Here is a 25,049-nt window from a genome sequence, read left to right as displayed (position 1 = left end):
CTCACATACAAATGAGAAGATACCCAGGTTCCTTGTGCTTAGAATGGATCTTTACTCACACATGATTTTTAAATATCATGCATTGGTCATCTGGAAAATACTGGTCCACTGATCTTTAAACACTGATACAGTTCATTATGTTTACAAAAACATCACATCACATCACATCGATGAACCAATCTTTTTTTTTTTTTTTTTGAGACAGAGTCTCGCTTTGTTGTCCAGGCTAGAGTGAGTGCCGTGGCATCAGCCTAGCTCACAGCAACCTCAAACTCCTGGGCTCAAGCAATCCTTCTGCCTCAGCCTCCCGAGTAGCTGGGACTACAGGCATGAGCCACCATGCCCGGCTAATTTTTTATATATATATATCAGTTGGCCAATTAGTTTCTTTCTATTTATAGTAGAGACGGGGTCTCGCTCTTGCTCAGGCTGGTTTTGAACTCCTGACCTTGAGCAATCCGCCCGCCTCGGCCTCCCAAGAGCTAGGATTACAGGCGTGAGCCACCGCGCCCGGCCTGATGAACCAATCTTATCAGGAAGTTTTGAGAAGCTGTTAAGCTCATGATGGCCAATACAGATTTTTCCAAATTCTAATTTTTGGAAGCTTGTGCCAGGCTCACTTCATTCATTTTTGAGAAAATGTCTGCCAAATTCCCAAGTTTAAATGACCACAGTTGTCCATCAGTTATTCTCTCAAGTAAAAATGATGTTCCATTAAGAAAAATGGCTAGTTCCAACTCCTGAGGTAAGCACTGAGACATCCTGTGGCAGTAGCCCAATAACTTTATGCACACTTGCCATCGCATCACACAGATTAAAAATACCAAAAAGATATGTACTCAAGGGTTAAGTTTAATAAAATACTTCTTACTGCTGCAGCAAGGATAGGAACTGAAATCAGTGTTCTGTCTGTTTTGCTGCGAGGGCCTGGGGTGAAGCACACAGCGCAGACTGGCCGCTGGGGCCCTGGCTGGATTCCCGCACAGGCGCTTTACCCACGGCTCTTTAGTGCCAGCAGCACAAACGTCAACACAGTGAAAAAGGCACATTACGTCTTGGTGTTATCATAAAGATAGTTTTGATCTCACAGACTCCCTCTTGAAGGGTCCTTGGGACCCTGCAACCCCAGAGGTCTGTGAACCACATTCTGACAACTGCTGTCCTAGAGAACCTTGTGCTCAAGGTCAGGTACGTAAGATGTTTGTGGCCACACTGCTCCCCAAAGCCCCCAAAGGTCCACTGACCAAAGAATCAATAGATTACAACGTGGCCATAAATACCATATACCAACGAAAACAAATTACCTAGAGCAGCAGGAAACAACTGATAATACTAGTGTTACACTAAGCCACTTGCTGGTGGGAAAATTTGGTTTATGTTAAGCGTGCATTTTTCTATCTATAAAGAGCAGGTTGGTAAAGCATGTATTGTACCAGTAGTTTTGTAAATGTATTTGATATATAGTTTTCCCCAGGGGATATATTAATATAAGTACAATTCTCAAGAGTATAAACTGTTACTAAAAAGCAATTCAGGAATCCTCACCCGTTAACCTTGGATTGAGATGATCTTCTCTTTTCTATTCTGCCACTGGCATTTGTTTTCTTCCTGACTCGTTGCACCTTCTCAATTTCCATCAGGGACCTCTTGCTTTATTTGCTGGTTGTTGTCCAGAATTTTGTCCTTGGCCACCTTTTCTCCTCGTTTTACATGCAGTGGTCCCCCTTTATTTTTATTTATTTATTTTTTAGAGTCAGAGTCTTACTCTGTTGCCTGGGCTAAAGTTCCGTGGCGTCAGCCTAGCTCACAGCAACCTCAAACTCCTGAGCTCAAGCGATCCTTCTACTTCAGCCTCCTGAGTAGCGGGGACTACACCATGCGCCACCACGCCTGGCTAATTTTTTTCTATCTTTTAGTAGAGATGGGGTCTCGCTCTTGCTCCAGTTGGTCTCAAACTCCTGAGCTCAAACGATCCGCCCACCTCAGCCTCCCAGAGTGCTAGGATTACAGATGTGAGTCACCGTGTCCTGCCAATTGTTTTCTATTTTTAGTAGAAATGGGGTCTCACTCTTGCTCAGGGTCCTGAATTCCTGAGCTCAAGCCATCCTCCCGCCTTGGCCTCCCAGAGTGCTAGGATTACAGATGTGAGCCACCATGACTGGTCCAACTTTTGTAATTTATTTTCGAAACAGACTGTTGATTTTCCAACAGGAACACTTTAGAGATAAAAGATTTTTTTAAAAGCAAAATTGTATCAAGTCAGATAAAAAACAAACTCCTTTTTGAATTTTGTGCATCTGAAGGAAGAAATTGAAAACCAATTTCTCTTTCCCTCAACTACTTTGTGTTCAATTTTGCTGTTTATTTACACAAAGACTTAAGATAAACTGTGAAGGAAATCTTGAAACAAGGTGATTCTCACATACCTGGATAACATCAGCAGGCTTGTTTATATGTTCTTTGAAGACCAAGATGGTGGGGGTGTTGGAATTGATGTTGTACTGTCTTGTTATCTCCTCTGCTCCTCTCAAACCCATATACACATATCCAAAGGATAAATAATCTTTGTAGGCAAAAGCAGTCAACTGTTAGGGCATAATAGAGAGGAAGACAATGAAATTGATAGCACAGCATCCAAATTACAAATCAAGTGAGACTTGCTCATATCACTGGGTGGAGATGGAAGGCAGATACATATACAGCTCTACTAGACCTTTCACACGCTGTGGGCTTCCAGGGATTCTATGATGTTCCATGCCCAAAAACCATACCAACAAGGTAAATGCAAATATTTCTTTTTTGCACAGATAAAGCAAAATGATCATCTTACTGAGATCTGCACTGGGTGGGAGGCATAGGTTTGGGGAATTATTGGTACCCTAATTGGGTAAGATGGCAGTGAGTAAGATGGTATGCCAATGGCCAGGAAACCTTTCTCTCCTATCTCATGTCACAGTAATGTCAAGAAGTGTGCTGAAGTGTAGTAGAGGGCATCATTCAGAGGGCAGGTTTGGAGTCAGACAGGCTCAATGGAAATCGCATACTCACCACCCTGTAGTGAGACCCTGGGTAGGTTATGTGACCACTCTAAGCCTCAGTATCTTGGTCTATGAAATAGGGATAATATTTCTATCACTGGGTTCTTCTGAGGATTAAGTGATATATGCATGGAAAGCACCAGCACAGTAACTAGAATCAGTAGGTGCTCAACCTATGGTGGTTAAGTAACACTTGTGGTCTTCAAACACTTCTCATGGAATAAACTGTTACTTACTAAAAGGACAAATAGGCCACAAGTTCCAATTCAGAGATTACTTTCCACACACACACACAAAATGAAAACATTATGACAAGATAGAAACTACCTTGTATAGCAGTGGCACAGCAGGTGTTTGGTCAAATAGAAGGACATGAGGTTTATTCTCCTGTTGCCAGCCAGAGAGGAATTGGACATAATTTTTATTCGTAACCTTAAATTGAAAACAGAATGTTGGTCTCAATATTTAATTTTTAACAATGGTATTATACTCCAGTCAGGAGATAAAACAGATATGTGTAAAAAATAAAAAATGCAGACAACTAATTTTTCTGTCTTCATTTGACTAAAGCTATTAAAAGATACTGATTTCACATTTTCATTCTTTTTTTTTTTTTTTTTTTTTTTTGAGACAGAGTCTCGCTTTGTTGCCCAGGCTAGAGTGAGTGTCCTGGCATCAGCCTAGCTCACAGCAACCTCAAACTCCTGGGCTCAAGCAATCCTTCTGCCTCAGCCTGCCGAGTAGCTGGGACTACAGGCATGCGCCACCATGTCCAGCTAATTTTTTCTATATATATTAGTTGGCCAATTAATTTCTTTCTATTTATAGTAGAGATGGGGTCTCGCTCTTGCTCAGGCTTTTTAAACTCCTGACCTCAAGCAATCCACCCGCCTCAGCCTCCCAGAGTGCTAGGATTACAGGCGTGAGCCACTGTGCCCGGCCGATTTCCAGTCTTATACACTGAAATCATAACCATGTCTGAAACAATTACTGACCATATTATAAAAACTGAGCTTACAAAAGTTGGTTCTTGCTTAATTATAGAGTATACTTCTTTTGTTGAGACAAGGTCTCTCTCTGTTACCTCGCTGGAGTGCAGTGGCGTCATCATAGGTCACTGCAGCCTCCAACTCCTGGGCTAGGCTCAAGCAATTCTCCTGCCTCCTACCTAGGTAGCTGGGACTACAGGCGCCTGCCACCATGCCCAGCTAATTTTTCTATTTTTTTTTTTTTTTTGAGACAGAGTCTCGCTTTGTTGTCCAGGCTAGAGTGAGTGCCGTGGCGTCAGCCTAGCTCACAGCAACCTCAAACTCCTGGGCTCAAGCAATCCTGCTGCCTCAGCCTCCCGAGTAGCTGGGACTACAGGCATGCGCCACCATGCCTGGCTAATTTTTTCTATATATATATCAGTTGGCCAATTAATTTCTTTCTATTTATAGTAGAGACGGGGTCTCGCTCTTGCTCAGGCTGGTTTTGAACTCCTGACCTTGAGCAATCCGCCCGCCTCGGCCTCCCAAGAGCTAGGATTACAGGCGTGAGCCACAGCGCCCGGCCTTTCTATTTTTTTTTTAGAGACAGGGTCTTGCTGTGTTGCCCAGGCTGGTCTTTAACTCCTGGCCTCAAGTGATCCTCCCACCTCAGCTACCCAAAGTGCTGGGATTACACGTGTGACCCACCTCACATGGCCAAGAGTACACTTCTTAATCTACTAGGCTGCAGAAGATAATGCAATACTTGCCCTTTTTAAATGGCTTAAATAAAAATAAGGTCCACCTCATCTATACCTTATATAATTTCATTTATTGCCATCTGAATTGCTACTTTTTCCTTGTTTATGTCTTAAAATATCCCTTTGAAAGAATAAATTACAAACAGGAATAAATTAGATTCTATCTAGAAATTTTTCATAGTTCAAAAAAGTTTATCTTTCCACATAGCATCCAGAATGATTTATATAAAACCCAGATCTGATCATTTCACTCCTCTGCTGAAATCTCTACGATGGCTCTATCACCTGTAGGCCAAGGCCAGAGTTCCTTACAGGGGCACGGAGGTGCTCTGAGAGCCTGAGTGAGATTCCTGTTAACCCCTCTAACCTCATCCTCTCTTGCTCACCAATGACGACTTCACACAAAGCAGGCTCCTTCATGTCTCCAGACCTCTGCTTGCCCACAACGCATTCCCCCATTCTCTCTCTCCACCTGGCAAACTCAGCACAAGGGTCATTTCTGCCAGGAAGACTTTCTCAACTCGATAGGATGGGCTCCAACATAACGGATAGAAATAACCACCTACTAGCCTAGGAGCTGCTTGAAATGTGTCCTCAACACTCACGTTATTCTGTGCCTGGCAGAATAGGTCATTCTGTATGTTTGAGGACCATGAGGACAACCTATCATCTTTTAGGAAGCCATAATACTCTCTGACCTTTTAAGCTTACTCCAACAAATATTTCTTCTGTGGATAATGATTCCAGCAGGACAGTCTATGAATAGTGCAGATAGAATGCATTGCATATAGAATGCATGCAATGCAGTGCAATAGTGCATTGTAGAAATAAGATGGAAATTTTTCTATGTTTGCTTTCCCTGGTATTGTTAAAAGAATGCATTATTTAAAGCAAAACGAAGAGTCCTTTTCTAGTTACTATGATCCCTAAACTAAGATGCTGGGGAAAAAATTAGGTGCTTAAACATAAAAATCATAAACTAATATGAACTCTGTGTTTGGTTTCTTTAGCTCAAGCTTTTCTTTGTGAAATTCATTCATATTGTTGTGTCACTATAAGCTTCTAAAGTTATTCCAAAAGTAATTGCTTTTATGCAATATGGCATTTTATAGATATGATCATTAAATATATAACCAAGTATAATTTAATTTGAATATTTTTATAAGACAAATACCTTCACATGAACAAATTCACGAGCTGGAAAGAAATCCTTTATTCTACTATGCGATCTAATTTTTGGTTGTTTAGAAAATAGTCACTGTCATTTTAGGCTCAGATTCCTATGACACTGTAAAACCATCTATAAGACGGTTATTAATTGGAATTAATTCTTTTAGTCTCTGTTGTTCATCTGTTTTAATTTTCAGTCTCCTATAGATTTTGTTTAAATGATTTGGTTTGATTAATTCATTGATGTGTCTTGCCCTGCTCAAAATGAAACTCAGGTCTGAGAGAACCACAGATAAACTCCCAGGCAATCAGCAGACCCAGGCACCTCTTAAGCTACTTCTCAGCCATGTTCTAGATAGATACTTACTTTCTCCACCAAGTTCCCTGGAAGAAGACTTTCTACAAATTGTCGTAGGTTCTCCTGAACAACTGCATTGTGGAAGAAGGACACTTTCCCATTAATGATTCCTAGGATAGAGGGTGTGCTGTGTGCTCCCAGGTGGTGGGCCAGGCGTCTCTCATACCCAGCATGGACCACGCCGATTCCTACACCTGAAAAGTAGAGAAGGTCTACATGAAGACTGTTTATGTCATCATAGCAGTTGGAAGAAATGCTGATAAGTAATTTTTTGGTGTGAAATTAAAATCTGACCTAGTAGGAGGAGTTATCTTTCCTAAAGACTGTCTAGCATTCTTCTGCTGCTGAAATTCTAGATCAGTTCAGTTTTTCTGCAGAGCAATCTGGCAGTATTTAAGAAGAATTATAAATCTTTATAGTTTTTAGCCCATTATTTCTAATTTTGAGAGTAGATCATGAGGAAATACTTCAAAAGAAAAATGAGCAATCTGTACATAGTGTACCTATTCAAAAAGAAACAAAAATCCATACACATCTTAAGAGTCTAACACGTATTACATCTTTCACATCATCACTTTCATACTTGAGACCACACTGCATAGTAAATATTGCTAGCTTTATAGATAAGGAAACTGATGCTGGGAGAGGCTGAGGAAAACTCACCTGGTGTGACAGTTAGTGTGCACTGGAACCAAGATCTGAGCCCAGACCCAGCTGACCATCATGACCACTTAGGCCCTGCATTCTGATCAGTTTCTTAGAGACTGACTTACCCTAAATGACCTTACCAGAGATTGCTACATAGATCAGAGGCCAATTTATTAACCTATCCTGGGAAATATGCCTTTCTAGTAAATGTTTTCTTAAGGGTACCAACACAAATAAGAAATAAGAAACCCAAATAAGAAACCAGCCTAGACTCAGGACAGGGGTTGTGGGAAACTGTGGGAGAGCAAAGGAAAACGGAAGAGCTCTTCTGCACCTCCTGTTCACGCTACTCTTCTTTATCACTCTTCTTTATCAGGGAGGCTCATTCTCTCACCCTTTGTGGGCTGCCTTTTCGGTGAGACCTTCCTTGTCAGCCCAATTTAAAACTGCAGCTTCTGACCCTGGTGTTTCTTAGTAACCATCTCTGCTTTATCACAATGTATCACTATTTGGTGGATTAAATATTTTCTTTCTTTGTCTCCCCTCACTAGAACATAAGCTCCTCGAGGGCAGAACAGTTCCTGGCACTTAGCTGCCACTCTTTATTATTCCTATTTCTTTAGAGATGGGTGTCTCCATATTTCCCAGGCTGGCTCGTACTACTAGCCCCAAGCAGCCCTCCTGCCTCAGCCTCTCAAGTAGCTGAGATAACAGTTGCATGTCACTGTGCCCAGGCATGTTTTTTTTGTACGAATAAATGAATCAAGTAAAGCGTTCAAGGTTGGACAGATCCAGGTTCAAATCTCAGCTCTGCTACCCATTAGCTGTGTAATCTTAGGCAAGTTATTTAACCTGGCTGAGCCCTGGTTTATTCATGAAATGCAAATGAGTTATGAGGATTAAATGACATACTATAAAAAGGAACCTAACCCACACCCTGGAATATAGTAGGTACCTAATTAGTCACAGCTATTATTATTAAGTATTTCATCCAGGCCCAGGTGGTGATTCATACCTGTAATCCTAGCATTAGCACTCTGGGAGGCCGAGGTGGGAAGATGGTTTGAGCTCAAGAGTTCGACACCAGCCTGAGCAAGAGCGAGACCCTATCTCTACTAAAAAAATATATAGAAAGAAATTATCTGGACAACTATATATATATAAATAAATAAATAAAATTAGCAGGCATGGTGGTAGTGCATGCCTGTAGTCTCAGCTACTCAGGAGGCTGAGGCAGGAGGATTGCATGAGCCCAGTAGTTTGAGGTTTTTGTGAGCTAGGCTGATGCCATGGCACTCTAGCCGGGGCAACAGAGCGAGACTCTGTCTCAAAAAAAAAAAAAAAATTTCATCCAGACTGTGGTGAAGTCTGACACATAGACTGTCTCTTAGTGGGTGGGATTTTACCCTCTGATAGGCTCAGTGTCCCTTTCTGCCCACTGTGGGATAAACAAGGATGAACTCTCTCTCCTGCTGGCCCCCTTTTCCAATATTTTCCTAGGCTGGCATAAATATAGCTTTTTCTTCCAGTTAAAACAGAATACAAGTGATTAGGTTTCATCTCTTTTAAATGACTTTTGAATCCTCAGGTTTACGTACATCACCTTCATTAAATGCAGGTGTATCCAAATCTATTCAGGCTACGTTCTTGGCTCACTTCTACAGAGGACTTCAGTTCTTACTATCATTATCCCATTTCTAATTTCTAGAGGCATTTTTCTTCTCTCCTATATACTGACTACCATAAAGAATAGAATAAAGAATGACAGATGTTTGATGTTTTAAATTTGTAGTATTTTTCTCCCTCAAAAAGAAAATACTTAACACATTAACTGCCATGAGGGTTGTGTTTAACTCACTCTACTTTTTTTTTTTATTTCGGCATATTATGGGGTCACTCTACTTTTGACCCCAGGGCTGCATGAAGCATATATAAAATCTTATTTGTTGATGTCCTTATTGTTACAATTAATATTACCAATTTAATTCTAAAAATGTGGATTAAATGAATATAAGTCAATAAATTTCATTTTTCTGTTTATTTTTACCTTTAAATTACACTCAAAGTTTTTATTCTATTTGTGTAATAAAACCCAGTTTTTTATTAAAAGTTTCTGATTTTTTTGTGTGGCAGTCAACGTGTTAAAGAGTATAAGGACGTGTGCCTATGGCGCCAGCTACTCAGGAGGATCGCCTGAGCCCAGGAGTTTGAGGCTGTAGTGTGTTATAATCATGCCTGTGACGAGCCATTGTACTTTAGCCTGGGCAACATAGCAAGACTCCATCTCTAAGAGAAAAAAAAAGTATAATAAGAGAAGCCCAGAATTTTTTTAGGTTCTGCCCACCCTCTTTCCTAGCTGGGAAAGAAGAGTAAGGAAAGTTGGCAGCACTGTTTTCTCCCTGCAATGCAGGCTGGGAAATGACCATGCTGACTGGTAATAACTTAGGATCCTGAGTCACAGTGAATACCACCGTTTCCAGCCTCCTCCTGTTTTCAAAATCTTTTTTTTTTTTTGAGACAGAGTCTCTCTTTGTTGCCCAGGCTAGAGTGAGTGCCATGACGTCAGCCTAGCTCACAGCAACCTCAAATTCCTGGGCTCAAGCGATCCTCCTGCCTCAGCCTCCCGAGTAGCTGGGACTACACGCATGCACCACCATGCCCAGCTAATATATATATATATATATATATAGTGTCCAATTAATTTCTTTCTGTTTATAGTAGAGACGGGGTCTCGCTCTTGCTCAGGCTGGTTTTGAACTCCTGACCTCAAGCAATCCACCTGCCTCGGCCTCCCAGAGTGCTAGGATTACAGGCATGAGCCACTGCGCCCGGCCTCAAATTCTCTATGTTCCAAAGTTCAGGATTCGTAAGCAAGCTCAGCTAGGCCAACAGTGAGTGAAATCATTCCCGCAACCTTGCTAGATAACAGACAGATGTGCCCAGAAACCCAAGTGAACCTGAGGAGCACGTTCAAAAGCCAGCCAAAGCACATATGACTTATTTCACAAACATTACTTTATTTTTATATGAATCAATGTTTTGGCTAATTTGCATATCCTGGGGAATTAAAAATACTGTATTTTCTCCTCTTTTTGAGACTGTGAAAAGGTCTTCTTCCTGTGCAGTACTAAACATCTCTGTCATGCCAGTTATTTGAGGTGCCCTATTATATTTGGTGTCATTGTGCAATTGCAAACACATATTTCATCTTTTAAGGAAATTCATTCTTTTTCCCTCCAGTAGCACATACACATTTATTTTCTCTCCACCTTTGAATATACCTTAAGGGATGGCAGAGCCAACTGGAAGAACACACCACTGTTAAATCCGGCTAAATACAAACCTATTAATAAACAAATTACAAAAATGCCAAATGACAAGAAAGAAAGCAAAATCAAGAACACAGAGCTAAAGCAGAAAAAAATACATATTTTCACTAATATCTAGGCAGATCCTTTTCCTACAGAGTATGAGACTGTTACATACTTCTCAAATCCTTGAAAGATAGGAATTATTCTTTCTTTTTAGATTATTTTACAAACAAGGTCTTGCTCTGTTGCCCAGGCTGGAATGCAGTGATGCAGTAATAGCTCACTGCAGCCTTGAACTCCTTGAACTCCTCCCACCCCAGCCTCCTGAGTAGCTGGACTACAGGTGCATGCTACCATGCTGAGTTAATTTCTTTTTGTAGAGAAGGGTGTCACTATGTTGTCCAGGCTAGTCTCAAACACCTGGCCTCAAGTAATCCTCCTGCCTCAGCCTCCCAAAGTGCTGGGATTACAGGTGTGAGCCACTGTGCTTGGCCCTTGTTCTTTCTTTTTAAATAAGAAGTCATGGTGAATAATCATCTCTTGATCATCCAAATTGAGTTTCCCTAAAATAATATTTGATTTCAAGACGCTCAATCTCCCTGACACTCTGGTAGACCTCCCAGCAAACTCTGAGTGTGCTGTGATGATTTAAATGTGTCTCTTATTTGAGTTTCCTGGGCATAAGGATCAGGATTTACTTATTTCTGAAGAAGTGCAGTCTTTTTTTTTTTTTTTTTTTTTTTTAGAGATGGGGTCTTGCTCTGTCATCCAGGCTGGAGGGCAGTGGAGTGATCATAGCTCACTGAAGCCTTGAACTCCTGGGCTTAAGCAATTGTCCCACCTCAGTCTTCTACATAGCTGAAAGTACAGGCACGCACCACTACACATGGCTTATAGCATAGTGTTTAAGAGAATGAAACTCCTGGGTCTATTCTCCACACTGCTGCTTAAGAGAAATGTAACCTTGAATTAGTCCCTTAGCCTTCCTATGCCTCAGTTTCCTCATCTATAATATGGGGATAATAACAGTCACTCCTGCATTGGGTGGTTATGGGGATAAAGATAGTCCATACAAAACTCCCGAATGCAAGTATACTGAAATGCTCAATAAAAATTATCATATATCCTTTAGTATCTAACACAGTAACTGGCACATGAAAGTTGATAAAAAAAAAAGTTTTAAGCAAGAATATAAAATGGATTTCTTGTCACCCTGTGTGTGCTTACTCTTTCTGCACTATTTTATTTTTTTTTATTTTATTATTATTATTTTTTGAGACAGAGTCTCGCTTTGTTGCCCAGGATAGAGTGAGTGCCATGGCATCAGCCTCGCTCACAACAACCTCAAACTCCTGGGCTCAAGAGATCCTACTGCCTCAGCCTCCCGAGTAGCTGGGACTACAGGCATGCACCACCATGCCCGGCTAATTTTTTTCTGTATATATTAGTTGGCCAATTAATTTCTTTTGATTTATAGTAGAGACAGGGTCTTGCTCTTGCTCAGGCTGGTTTGGAACTCCTGACCTCAAGCAATCCACCTGCCTCGGCCTCCCAGAGTGCTAGGATTACAGGCGTGAGCCACCGCGCCCGCCCAGCACTATGTTATTCTGAACCTGCAAATGTCAGGGTGGTGTTAAATCTGTGTGTGTGTGTTTTCTTTACCACTAAACGGTGAGCTCCTCAAGCAGGGACAGTGCTGACCATTTCTGAGACATCCTTGAAATGGAAAGCACACTTGTCCATAAATATTGGATGTTGCTTTTGCACACTAGTTTGTTTGTTTGTTTGTTTATTATTTATTTATTTATTTATTTTGAGACAGAGTCTCACTTTGTTGCCCAGGCTAGAGTGAGTGCTGTGGCATCAGCCTAGCTCACAGCAACCTCAAACTCCTGGGCTCAAGTGATCCTCCTCCTTCAGCCTCCCGAATAGCTGGGAATACAGGCATGCACCACCATGCCTGGCTAACTTTTTGTATATATATTTTTAGTTGGTCAATTAATTTCTTTCTATTTTTAGTAGAGACGGGGTCTCACTCAGGCTGGTTTCAAACTCCCGACCTCGAGCAATCTGCCCGCCTCGGCCTCCCCGAGCGCTAGGATTACAGGCGTGAGCCACCGCACCCGGCCTTGCATACTAGTTATTACTAGACTGTGTGACTGTAGATTCTACCTAAAGAGGTGCAACATTTTTCCTCCAGGTAGAACTGTTCTTTCTTTCATACAATGCAAGTCAGGTGTTCTATGTTATTCTGAGATTATGTGCAAGCTTCCTCAGACCACTCAGCTAATCTTTAAGACTGTCTGCTCTTTCTGTCAATTCAAAATAGTTCTGCAGTAACTATCTTAAGAATTGTGATACCTCAATTGGACAGGGAATGGCCACAGATATTGGCCTGATCAGATCTCAATGTCACCAAACTGTAACCACCAAACTTTTCCACCAAGTGGAAACCAGCTGTTGGCCATCTTCAACCAATCTGAATGTTCCAAAGAGGAAAATGGCCTATAAACCAAAGTAATCTAATATGTTTAGCCACAGTCTATCTTCCAGGTTGAGGAAATCCATGGGAGTTGAGGAGTGGGGTAGGGAATGGATAAAATACTCAGCAAATATTAATTCTATGGATGCTATTTCCAGCTTTTTCTACCCTTGTCATTTTGAATCCTGACTTACTAGAATTATATAGCATAACTAAAAGAATGGCAAGATCTTCAATCATCAACAATTTAAGGACACTGAAAGGCAGCATAGCACTGTGGCTATGAGACTGTAGAGCCAGACTACCTGGGTTTTAGTCCCGGAACTGCTAACACGAACTGTGACCTTGGATGAGGTACCAGAGGTGAGCTAAGTACCTGTAAAAAAGGGATGACAATGGCATCTGTCTCTCAGGGTTGTTGTTTAATATGAAGTGATACTTAAAACGGTAATTGGTATATGGTAAACTCTCAATAAATATAAGCTATTATTATTACATCTGTATTGTTTCACATTGAATGTTCAAACTGAAATTGTTATGTACAACCACTTCTCCCTGAATTCAACTCTTCCCTTCTGTATTCCCTGCCCACCAGGAGCTCAGATCAGAATACAGACTGTCATAGTCCCTCTATCCTCTTTCCCTCATTTCTTACATTCAAATGGTTCCAGGAGACAGGTGCCCCTAGGCTCCATGATCCTACCATGAAATATCCTACATTTGTCCTCCTCTCTCTATTCCCACTGCCCTAGTTCTGGCCACCAGTTGCTGTCTCGCCAGGGCTGGTAACCTTTCAGCTTCTTCAATCCGTCTTTCACACTGCTTTACCAGTCAGCTTTCTAAAGCAAAGATCTGATTCGATTACTCCTCTCTGTAAAAACTCTTCTTGGCCTTATTACATACTATAATATAAAGTTCAGCTCCCTCAGCCATCCTTGTCATTTTGAGTTCTGACTTACTAGAATTATAGACTGAGCTAAGACAGGGACTTTTAAGAAGTAGTTAAGTTAAAATGGAGTCACCAGTGTGGGCCCTAATCCAACATGCCTGGTGTCCTTATAAAAGGTAAGGACACAGAAAGAGACACCAGATGCAAAGAGAGATGACCATGTGAATATACACTGAGAAGTCAGCCATTTGCAAGCCACGCGGACAGGCCTCAGAAGAAAGCAAACCTATTGATACCTTGACCTTGGATTCTAGCCTCTAGAATTGTGAGAAAGTAAATCTCCGTTGTTTAAGCTTCCCAGTCTGTAGTATGTTCTTATGGCAGCCCTAGCAAACTAATACACAAAATAAAATGACAAACACCATAGTATTACCTGCATTAAAATTGATGCTTTATGAAGGAAATAAGTAAAAAAAATTAAAAAAAAAATTGATGCTTGAGGGGTGCTTTGTTCAACTAGTAATTATTTATGAGACAGAGTCTCACTTTGTTGCCTGGGCTAGACTGCCATGGCATCAGCCTAGCTCACAGCAACCTCAAACTCCTGGGCTCAAGCAATCCTTCTGCCTCAGCCTCCCGAGTAGCTGGGACTACAGGCATGCACCACCATGCCTGGATAATTTTTTCTATATATATTTAGCTGTCCAATCAACTTCTTTCTATTTTTGGTAGAGACGAGGTCTTGCTCTTGCTCAGGCTGGTCTCGAACTCCTGAGCTCAAATGATCCACTTACCTCAGCCTCCTAGAGTGCTAGGATTATAGGCATGAGCCACTGTGCCCGGCCTCAATCAGTAATTATTAAGTTTCTCCTATGTATTAGGCCCCCAACTTGATATTAGGAGACTATACAGATAAAACTTCAAAGTAGTCATGTAAATGAAAGTGGCTTATACATAATTGAAAATGTGTCCACAGAAAACACCAATCACCATGAACTTGTGACTAGAAATCACATTAACTGCTCCTTTCCCCCAATATCTCATACAATTCAAGAGATATAAAAGTCATCTTTTCTTACATAAACATCTTCCAATGAACAAAATGATCTTACCCAAGCCTTCCAGTTCTTGAACTACTTCTTTCCAAACAGGTTCGATATGGATACAGCTAAAGCACCAATCTGAGGTGATCTTAATGAGGTAGGGTTTCCTGAAGCTATCTGGAACCACTTCATTCACATAATATGAAAAGTACAGTAAATACTTTTCATCAATGGATTCCCGCCGCTCAGAATTAAACGGGAAGTTAAAAAACGATTCATCAAAATAAAAATTTTCATGGAAATGGCGGAAGCGGTACTCTCGCTGCTTCTGGTAGCCCTGGCTCTCTCCAGCATGTCCATAGCGATCATAATGTGATCTCTTCTCTTCACTGGAAAGAATCTACAAAGATAAAAAAAAAAATAAGAAATCAAAACAACCAAAATAAGAGGTTCATAAAGTGAGATGAGGGAGAGTTAAAAAAGAAAAGTTTACCCAAAGGACTTTTCTGTAAGCAGCTTGGAAGACACAGGAAGAAAATACATGTACAGATTCTGACTTAATGAAATAGTCTAAATACAGTCAGTCATTCAACATACCAAGAAATCCTTCTCTTTTTAAAAAAATTTTTTGTTTTTTACTTTTTTAGAAACAGGGTCTTACTCTTTGCTCAGGCTGGTCTTGAACTCCTGACCTCAAGCATTCCTAACACCTTGGCCTTCCAGAGTGCTAGGATTACAGGTGTGAGCCACCGTGCCTGGCCCAAAAAACTTTTCTCTCGATAGAAACATTAAAGAAAATTCAAGACCAAAATATTTCAGTTGTTTAGTTGTCATGCTCATCTTGGCATTGATTTTGAACTATCACAATACTAAACACTTTAGTAAAACAAATAAACTTAATGTTGATCACCAGGACTCAATCACAAGAAAATTGACTTGGTCAGGCCTTATAGGTTGGAATAATTTAAACCAAGACATGAAAAGCTGTGAATACCAAAAAAGTAGCTATAGAATTGAGTCTAGTACCTTGTATGCTGTTGACTTTGTTTTACTTAAAAATAGCTTTGATATCTAAAAATTAAGAATCTGTTTTAGGATGATATGTCATTCTATGAGCTAAGCACTTTTTGTTGAAAAGCATTACTCTACACAAATCAGGAAGCTACAGACTTATCTTTTATGCATATTCCAGACCAACCTACTTAAGCTGACATGTTGGAAAATTATTGAAAATCTTGCATTTAAATGTATTTGTAATCCTGTGCCAGTTTAATAAATATAGGTGAATTCTTTCATGTAAATTTCTTTTTTTATTTTTTTTTTATTATTTTCTTTTTTTCTTTTTTTTTTTTTACTTTTACTTAAGTTTGCGAGATCTGAATCTTTCATGTAAATTTCTAAAAAAACGCAATAGACATATATTCAAGGTAATTCTACAATTCTAATTAAAGCCTTTAAAATAGGACAGTTTTTTCGAGAGCTGAAGTGTTCAGGCACTCCTTTCAACATATTGGAAGTGGCTAAATATGTTCTCTCTACTATCACCTAGAAACTGGGTTAAGGGCATGGGGAACATGCACTTTCTCAGAGACAGTTATAAAACTGATCACTTAAAGCATATTTTATAACAGCTAATGGATGCATCGCAAAGTCTGACACACTACCTCATAAGCCTTGCTGATCTGAATGAACTTGTCCTCAGCTCCAGGATCTTTGTTTTTGTCAGGATGCCTGAAACACAAATGGGCAGGCAGGGAGAATGGATTTGATTTTTTACACAGTCATTTAACATCTTTGTTCACAAACTTCACTACATCAGACGAAATGGAGGGCCATTTTGTTAGGATAGTTTCTTAAAATAAATGTAGAAGCAATCAGCTGCTTTATATGAATGTAATAAATGAAACTCTGAAACAGGTGATTTCTTCTCAAAACACTGCAGCTGGGCACATTTTCAAAGCACCAGATAGTACTGCATCATTTCAATAAGAAAGGGGGGGGGATTGTGCATGCTTTACATTGCTCCCAACCATTGCTAAAGCTGGTTCAAGACTAAATCACTTATCCATAAGAACCCACGTCTTTTCCTAGAATGGCAGCATTTCATCTCAATGTTAAAATGATACTGATCTAGGTGTTTCTTCAGATAATACAGGTAGACATAAGGAACAGTTTTAGGATGAGAGTGAATTTATTTAGTATCAATCACGTTTCAAATAGTATCTTGCTGCTGACTTTCAAATTAGAACATTTTAGTTTTCATTATTACTCTCATTTTATCCCATTCTGCCTGTGGATTGCCTTTTACTTATAAATAGATAATTTTAAGGGCACATGTTTAAGATGTGAAAAAAGTCTACAGTTCATGCAAAGTTATTTCAAATAATATTAGAACTAAATCTTAAACATTTGCTATTATGTATAGCTGGCAATTAACTGTGTCCATCTTGCTGGCATGTATTATTTTTCAGTCATCTTGTCTTTATACCGGTTACAGCTTTGGGGATTTTAAAGTTCTGGAAAGAAGAGGCTAGGTTTACTTGGACCCTCCTATAATCTAAATCAGTGTTTTGTACAGATCGATTTTTCAATGTTCTGGGACTACAGGCATGTACCACCATGCCCAGCTAATTTTTTGTATATATATTTTTAGTTGGTCAATTAACTTCTTTCTATTTTTAGTAGAGACGGGGTCTCACTCACTCAGGCTGGTTTTGAACTCCTGACCCTGAGCAATCCTCTCGCCTTGGTCTCCCAGAGTGCTAGGATTACAGGCCTGAACCACTGTGCCCGGCCAGAATTTATTCTCTATATAATCACTTCCGTTAACTTCTAGCAAATTCCCTCTAAGGTTTTGGAAAGAAAAACAATCCACTGGAAGCAAATACTAAAAATGTACCAAATACATTGGAATAAAAAAGAATCTATCTATAATTTGATAGAGTTATTCTAGCACGAATGTGTTTGAATGAATTATACCACATATTCTGATTTCTCTAAACATAAGGACACTTAAAATGCTTGACTGTTGAATTTAGACATCGTTTTTTCCTTAACTATTTAATCTTTGCTATAAATATTAGTGGGAAGAAAAATCTCAGAGGTATAATGAAAACAGTATGACTTAAGGAAACAAGATGGTGGTTCTAAAGCATGTTTCTGGGTGACCAAAAAAAAATAAAATTCAAACTTAGGCTAAAGGCTGAGTGGATAAAAATTATGCAATCATATAAATGAAGATCTAACATATAGAACTCTGTAGGGAAAGAGGAGAAGGAAGGGGCTTTTTAGAAAATTGAACCAAAGAGAGAGTCTTGAGGGCAGCTGGGTTAGAAAACCCAGATCCTGAAAAAGAGGCCAGGGCTCAGGAACAGGGAGGAAACCACAAGGCAGTTTCGGCTTATAAGGAATATTTTCCTAATTGTGGGAAAATACCACAAGGTTGAAACATTTACAAAAGGATAAATTCAGCCCTATGAAAGATAGCATCCTATGCTATTTTCAGCAAATAGGAAATTATATTATGAACTCCAATACAATACTCAACCTTTAAATTTCAAAGGAAGAAAATATTGTACTTAGTATCTACTGGCTTTCCAGTTACTCCTAAAGGAATAAAAACAAAGATAGAAAAAGTAATACAACAAAGAATTAGAAAAATTATTAATAATTTATTGTTTAGTTGACTGGATCATGTTATTATCAATTTGCTTTTCTTAGAGTGCGAGGAGTTATTTTGAAAATGTGAGTGACAAATGAAAAAATTACCTGTGGTAAAACTTAGTTATTGGGAGAGAAACGGTTTTCCTGAGAGAAAAAAGTAATTTCAAATGGTTTCACCAAGCAAGGAAAAATTCTTAAGAAGTCTGAGAAATGCTTAGTAAGACATAAGAGAGGAAACCTATAGATCCAATTCTACAATTAACCACTTCCCCCTGCTACAGCTCACTCTGAAAAGGCAAACTGGGAAACACTGCTATTTTCAGTATATGAAACAATTATGAAGTCAAACTTAAACCATTCCAAGTGGTAAAGCATTGCCACAGCCCAAGGAGCAGAATATGACAGCACAGCAGAATTACAAAAGTAAAGTAAAACTTTAGACGCTTTCTTAATGGATGACACACTTGGTATATTTCTATGGTGATGAATTATTCCTAGAGAGAATCTAATTAAAGGAGAGAAGCATATGACTTATGTAATTAATATCATAACACCCTTTTCAGCTCTGGGAGACAGAAAAGTCAAATGTGTACATTTTCATAGGTCCCACATATACAAGCTGTTATTTGTGCTCTTAAAATATTGTCAAAGGCTGCACACTGTCCAAAAGAATGTTACCTTATGAATTAATTGCAGATTTATATATTTTGTTTTAAACATAAAGAGGCAAGAGTCTGAAAAGATACAGAAAGCAACTTTGGTGTAAAGAGTCACTGGCAAGAGGTCCTGCATAATTAGAAATTGGTTTTTTTAGTTTCCAATTCTGGGGTACTCATGATATAAATATGGTCTAAAAAATTTATTCAAAACATTATATACATATATATATTTTCAATACAAGAGTCTTGGTCTGTTGACTGGACTACAGTGCCATGGGGTCAGCCTAGGTTACAGCAACCTGATTCCTGGGCTCAGCCTCCCCAGTGGCTGGGACTACAGGCATGCACCACCATGCCCGGCTACCTTTTTCTATTTTTAGTTGCCCAACTAATATTTTTTCTATTTTTTTTTTTTTTTTAGTAGATATGGGGTCTCGCTCTTGCTCAGGCTTATCTCAAACTCCTGAGCTCAACCAATCCTCCTGCCTCGGCCTCCCAGAGTGCTAGGATTTCAGGCATGAACCACTGTGCCTGGCCCCAAACATTGTATTTTAAACTACCTTTACCTTTATTTTAACTAGTTTAATGCTAAGATAAATCTGCTCACTGAAGCACAACAGTGGTAGGCACAGTCCTCCACTGCTTACTCTTGCATAGTTTCCTGTTATCATCCAGCTCCTTCCCACTCAAACACTAACCCACTCACCTTTACTTATACCTAGATGCATAAATGGTTAAAAAACAATAAAGCAATACACTGTTTTCCTTTCTTTCTTTGTTTTTTGAGACAGAGTCTCACTCTGTTGTCCAGGCTAAAATGCTGTGGCATCAGCCTAGCTCACAGCAACCTCAAACTCCTGGGTTCAAGCAATCCTTCTGCCTCAGCCTCCCAACTAGCTGGGACTACAGGCACGTGCCACCATGTGCAGCTAATTTTTTCTATATATGCTTTTAGTTGGCTAATTAATTTCTTTCTATTTTTAGTAGAGATGGGGTCTTGCTCTTGCTCAGGCTGGTTTCTACTTCTGACCTTGAGTGATCCTCCCGCCTCAGCCTCCCAGAGTGCTGGGATTACAGGCCTGTGCCACCACGCCCGGCCTAGCAATACACTATTGATGCACAAGGTCAAACTATGGAATCTAGGACAGATTCACCAACTCTGAGCCTCGATTTTCTCATCTTCACAACATAGACAACAATATCCTCTTTCATAGGTCGATTATACGGTTTAAATGAGCTAAAAACATAGAATCTGGAGGCTAGCATGCAGCAGGTGCTCAGTGATGGCACCTGTCCCAAACTTTCTTCCACTGCTTACAGTAGGTTCAGCTAGCTTGCAGTCAACTGTGTCCTTTCTTTCCATCCTTTCTTCCTGCTACTGCTCCCCCTGCAGCTACATAATCCAACACTTCTGCTTCCTTGGCATGGCCAAAGCATAGGTGGAAGACACCAATGACTTTTGTCCAAAATAAGTTTAGATTTATTGCCATCCTGCTAACAATTACAATTTTTTCTTTGATTTTTTTTGTTTATCTTTTTTACAGACAAGGTCTTGCTCTGTCACCTAGACTAGAGTACAATGGCCTGATCATAGCTCACTCTAACTTTGAATTCCTGGGCTCAAGTGATCCTCCTATCTCAGCCTCCTGAGTAGCTGGGACTACAGGCATGTGCCACCACGCCCAGCTAATTTTTCTATTTTTTTTGTAGAAAAGGGGTCTCACTATATTGTCCAGGCTGGTTTTAAACTCCTGGCCTTAGTCTTAGCCTCCCAAAGTGCTGGGATTACAGGTGTGAGCTGAGCCACCATGCTCAGACTTCTATAAGAGTTTAAAAAAAGTAATGTACAGTTGGCCCACCATATCTGCGGGTTCCACATCTGTGGATTCAACCAACCACAGACAGAAAATTAAAAGAAACTGCATCTGTACTGAACATATAGACTTTTTTTGGTCACTATTGCTCAAACAATATAGCATAACAACCATATATATTGCATTCACTACTGTATGAGGTATTATAAGTAATCTAGAAATGACTTAAAGTACATGGGAGGATGTGCATAGGTTATATGCAAATACTACACCATTTTATATCAGGGACTTGAGCATCCACAGATTTTGGTATCCTCAGGGGTCCTGAAAACAATCCTCCACAGATACCAAGGCACAACTACACTTGGTTGCTGAATTTTTTTTAAACTGAGGGCAAAAAGCTCTTATTCTAAACTTTTTTTTTTAAAGCTTAAAAATTAATCATTTAGAGGACAGGATTGTATATTGTTCCTTTTAGCAATTACACTCATAAAGAGTTACTTTATGAATAAAATATTATGGGAAGGGTAGTTTATGCATTGTTGATTATATTTTTTAAGAAATTAAAGCTCTTCTTACTTTAACATTAAATATGCTAACAATATATAAGGCAATTGTTTAAGCCAAAGTATTCCCAAAAGGGGATTTTAGAGTAAACACAGGTTTTGGATCTTATCACTAAAAATTACAGAATATGAACATTAGTTCTCCTACATAAAATATTATATGTATATATGTATGAAACATAGAAACAGACAAATAAATAAAAGCTAATCATAATTTAGGCTTCATTCCCCTACTAAGACTGCTTAGCTTATATTAAACTTCTATTTCTTTGTTTCACCTACCATTCCCGGGCGAGCTTCTTATAAGCCTTTTTAATATCAGCCTGACTGGCTGTTCGGCTGACCCCTAGGACTCTGTATGGGTCAAAATCCAACGCAGACAGAATTTGCAGGATCAGAACCAGAACTATCAAGAACTGCCAGGAAATGCTCAACTTTTTCACTTCCATTTCTCTTCCTTTCCAGAGCTGAAATGATTGAAGAGGCAATTAAGTTTCAGTGGCAGAAACCCAGACAGTCTTGCTTTTTAGGTAAAGATACAAGATATATAGATGAAAACCAAAACAAACTGAAGACATTTTGCAGGAAAAGTGTCAAGCTGTTTGACCGTATCTTTTAAAACAAAACAAAAAAAATCTCACTACTACTTTTGAATATCACAAATAAGAACTATTATAGGGTGAAAAAATGAACAATGAGAATTAATAGCAATTCTCCAGAATCTTGGATTAGAAAAGCTTTCAAAATGACTGAAAATGAATGAGATGCAGAAATAATAAGTGAATGTGGGAAAACATAAGTAGGGTAATCAGGGTGACTACATCTTAAATACATTACTTAACTTATTCTGACAATAATGGTTTAAACAAAATTAATGGTTTAAGAATAATTCACTGAGTGCATGTTAAATAAACTCATAAAATTATAAGATTTGTCATGTGCTAAACTACAAAATGAGATAGTTGTGTTTGGGTGTTAAATAAGTACAAATAAGAAATACTCTTTAAAAACTGTATAGTTAAGATTTAGTATGCCTCAATTCTATTCTTTCTCACCATGTCCACTTAAACAAGAAAATGAGAAGCTTCTCTTAAATTTGTTAGTAATAGGATCATCATAAATAGAAACCTCAGATGAGAAAAAAAAATTAGTTTTCCAAGTAAAGAAGAATTAAAACAGACTGGAGAACAGGCATAGTCTTAAAAAGTTTAAGTTCCATCTCTGTTGAGTGTAGTGATTGAATTTATTGCCGGTTTTGGAAACAATCCTGGCTGATTGGTAAACAATGTAGTGCTAGTATTGTAGACGTTTATCTTTCAGAATTATGATCTTTGTCATACCATACAATGTCTTTTCAAGGTCACATTTATCTTGATTTTTCATAAATTTAGTTTTAAGGTTCAAGTGTTAACATGACACCTGACTCAAGAGGGACAAAGCTGTAACAGCAGTGGATTTTGACAAATGGAAGTTTAATGCTTCTTAGGAGCCTCCACAAAATTGACTAATCTGATGACCAATGTCTAGAACTGCATACATGCAGAATCAAATCCTAAAACAAACCAGTTTCTCCCTGTATTTGTTCTCCACTTTATGACCTCGGGCATCTTCTTTAAACATACTAAACCTCAGTGTCATTCATAAAATGGCAATGAATAATACTATTTTGAAGGGTCGTCATGGGGGATTAAATATATGTAAAAGATTTACTGAGCACCAAATCAACAACCATTAAGTAGTAGTTAGTATTATTATTTCTAATATGCAGTACGGATCACTGTCTCATTCATCTGTGTCAGTACCCTCCAGCTAGAGGGGCCCAAGTGGCAGGGGGCAGTGAAGTTCTTTTGCTGACAGTCTGGAGCTCGAGGGTGCCGGCCTCAGGGTAGGAAACCACCTGCCCAACAGGTAGGCTGACACCTTTCTGGGCTGCATCTCCGGGACCTTGTAGAGGCTCTTAGAGACAAACTCTTAAATTTGAGCCCTGCCTCGAGCTCCCGCCGGAGGTCGCGACCCTCCAGGAGACCGCCCCCTCCCCCGCCGCCCCCCGAGAGTCCTGGGGCCGGGCCCTGTCGGCTCCCGGTTCTCCCCGGGCCCACCAGGGACTGGGAACGACAAGAAATTGATGGGAGATCCTAGAGCCTGCCCGGCTCCGCCGCGTTGGCGGCTCCGCGCGTCACGCCGGGAAGGAGTTACCGGGAAAGGGCACCGGCCCAACCGGCTGCAGCGTCCGCACTCCAGTTAATCCGCTGGGCCGGGAGCTTCCCGTCCACACCAGCGCTCGACGGGGTTGGGGAGGGGAAAGAGGCGGGAGGAGACGGGGGAGGGGTGTGTGTGTCACATGACACTTAAAGGTCCGGCGCACCGAAGGCACGATCGATCAGGTCGAGGGCTTCTACTCTGCGCATCTGTTTTGACCCTTGCCACTTGCCGTCTGCGCGTGGACCTGGCGCGGTTGCTATAGGAACGAGGCGCGCTCTTTGGCTGGAGCTAAAGGGTTGATCGTGACCAAAGAGGCCCAAACGTGCCTCCTAGCGAGGCGAAGTCGCTATGCATGACGGGATGCCCGAAAGACCTCCCCGATTCAGGGAGGGGTTTCCACGCCTACTAGGAGATGGCCCTTGTCTAGCAACGGTTGCTAGGATGGGGAAGCAATCACCGGTCTCCGTTGCCTTTAACCCTATTCATAGAATCCTAGAGCGGCAGATTGGAAGGGACCTTAGGGATCCTCCGACTCCTCCATATATTGATGGGAAGGCTGAGGCCCAGAGAGGGGCAGGCACTTGCCCAAGGCTAGAATCAGGACTCCTAATCCCATTTCCCAGAAAGCGAGATCTCCGCCCAAGGGACTGCCAGGCCTTGCCTTAAGCACGGAAGAGGGCGGAGAGGGCGGTGGGGTGGGGACAGGGAAAAGGCTGAGGTGAATGAGGTAAACTTTCTTCCAGCCAAGGAAATTTGTCCCTTGGGGATATAAAGAAAGACTTTCCTGCCTTGTTTTTATTTTTTTTTCTGGCTTGCATTAATTACTATCTAACATATCTTTTGTTATTCATCTCCTGACCCCTCCCACTGAATGTAAGCTCGTAAAAGCAGGGATTTTTGTTTGTTTTGTTTATCTCTGTATTCTCTGTGTTTGACTTTGGCACATGCTGGCTTAATAAATATTTGTAGAATAAATGAATGAGGTTGAAGTTTTGCTGCTCAAGCGATTATATTCTAAGGTGGACTCTTGGTTAAGAGTGTTGACTGTAGAGTCAGGTTCGGGTTTGAATCCTGCCTGCCTCTTCCGCTTACTACTTGTGTGACCTTTAACAGTGACAAGTTCCCTGAGCCCCAGGGTCTACAACCATAAAACGGGAAAAGAGGTGGGGAGAAGAATACTTCCCTTCCTTGGCAGGATTGTGGTCAGGGATAAATGAGATTACGCATGTAAAAGTGGCTAGCACAATGGTTGGGATTTAGCAAATGTTCAGTAAACAGAAACCATTATTTTCTGAAATGTGGAAATCAACCATACAATACTATGGGAGTTCAGAGGACTAGATTTCTGCCAGTTTCTTTTTTCCCCTAATCTTTGTGAGAGGTGTTAGGAGGGCAGGGAAGAGGGGAATGGAAGACTGTGTAAGGCGGGTTTGGTTGGATCAGACTGCGAGTTCGGAACAGTAAGCTGCGATCTGGG

The 25,049-nt window shown here is 40.3% G+C and overlaps 1 protein-coding gene across 2 annotated transcripts in view; it reads right to left on the bottom strand.

The window, feature by feature from the left end:
• Positions 1 to 23,702, bottom strand: part of DNAJC16 (DnaJ heat shock protein family (Hsp40) member C16) — a 35,392-nt gene extending 11,690 nt beyond the window's left edge. The window contains exons 1-7 of one of the 2 annotated variants that reach the window (XM_012763041.3): positions 23,567 to 23,702; positions 21,653 to 21,837; positions 16,333 to 16,399; positions 14,738 to 15,068; positions 6,305 to 6,489; positions 3,366 to 3,470; positions 2,427 to 2,585 (exon numbers count right to left, since the gene is read on the bottom strand). In XM_012763041.3, coding sequence (XP_012618495.1) covers positions 2,427 to 2,585; positions 3,366 to 3,470; positions 6,305 to 6,489; positions 14,738 to 15,068; positions 16,333 to 16,399; positions 21,653 to 21,819 — 1,014 coding nt within the window. In that variant the 5' untranslated portion in view covers positions 21,820 to 21,837; positions 23,567 to 23,702. The remainder of the gene's footprint in view (positions 1 to 2,426; positions 2,586 to 3,365; positions 3,471 to 6,304; positions 6,490 to 14,737; positions 15,069 to 16,332; positions 16,400 to 21,652; positions 21,838 to 23,566) is intronic. The other variant, XM_012763043.3, reaches the window with a different exon arrangement.
• Between the last annotated feature and the right edge of the window lie 1,347 nt (positions 23,703 to 25,049).

Source organism: Microcebus murinus, chromosome 2 (assembly GCF_040939455.1).
Source record: "Microcebus murinus isolate Inina chromosome 2, M.murinus_Inina_mat1.0, whole genome shotgun sequence".
In the NCBI taxonomy this organism is placed as follows: domain Eukaryota; kingdom Metazoa; phylum Chordata; class Mammalia; order Primates; family Cheirogaleidae; genus Microcebus; species Microcebus murinus.
This window is presented reverse-complemented; position numbering and strand designations above follow the sequence as displayed.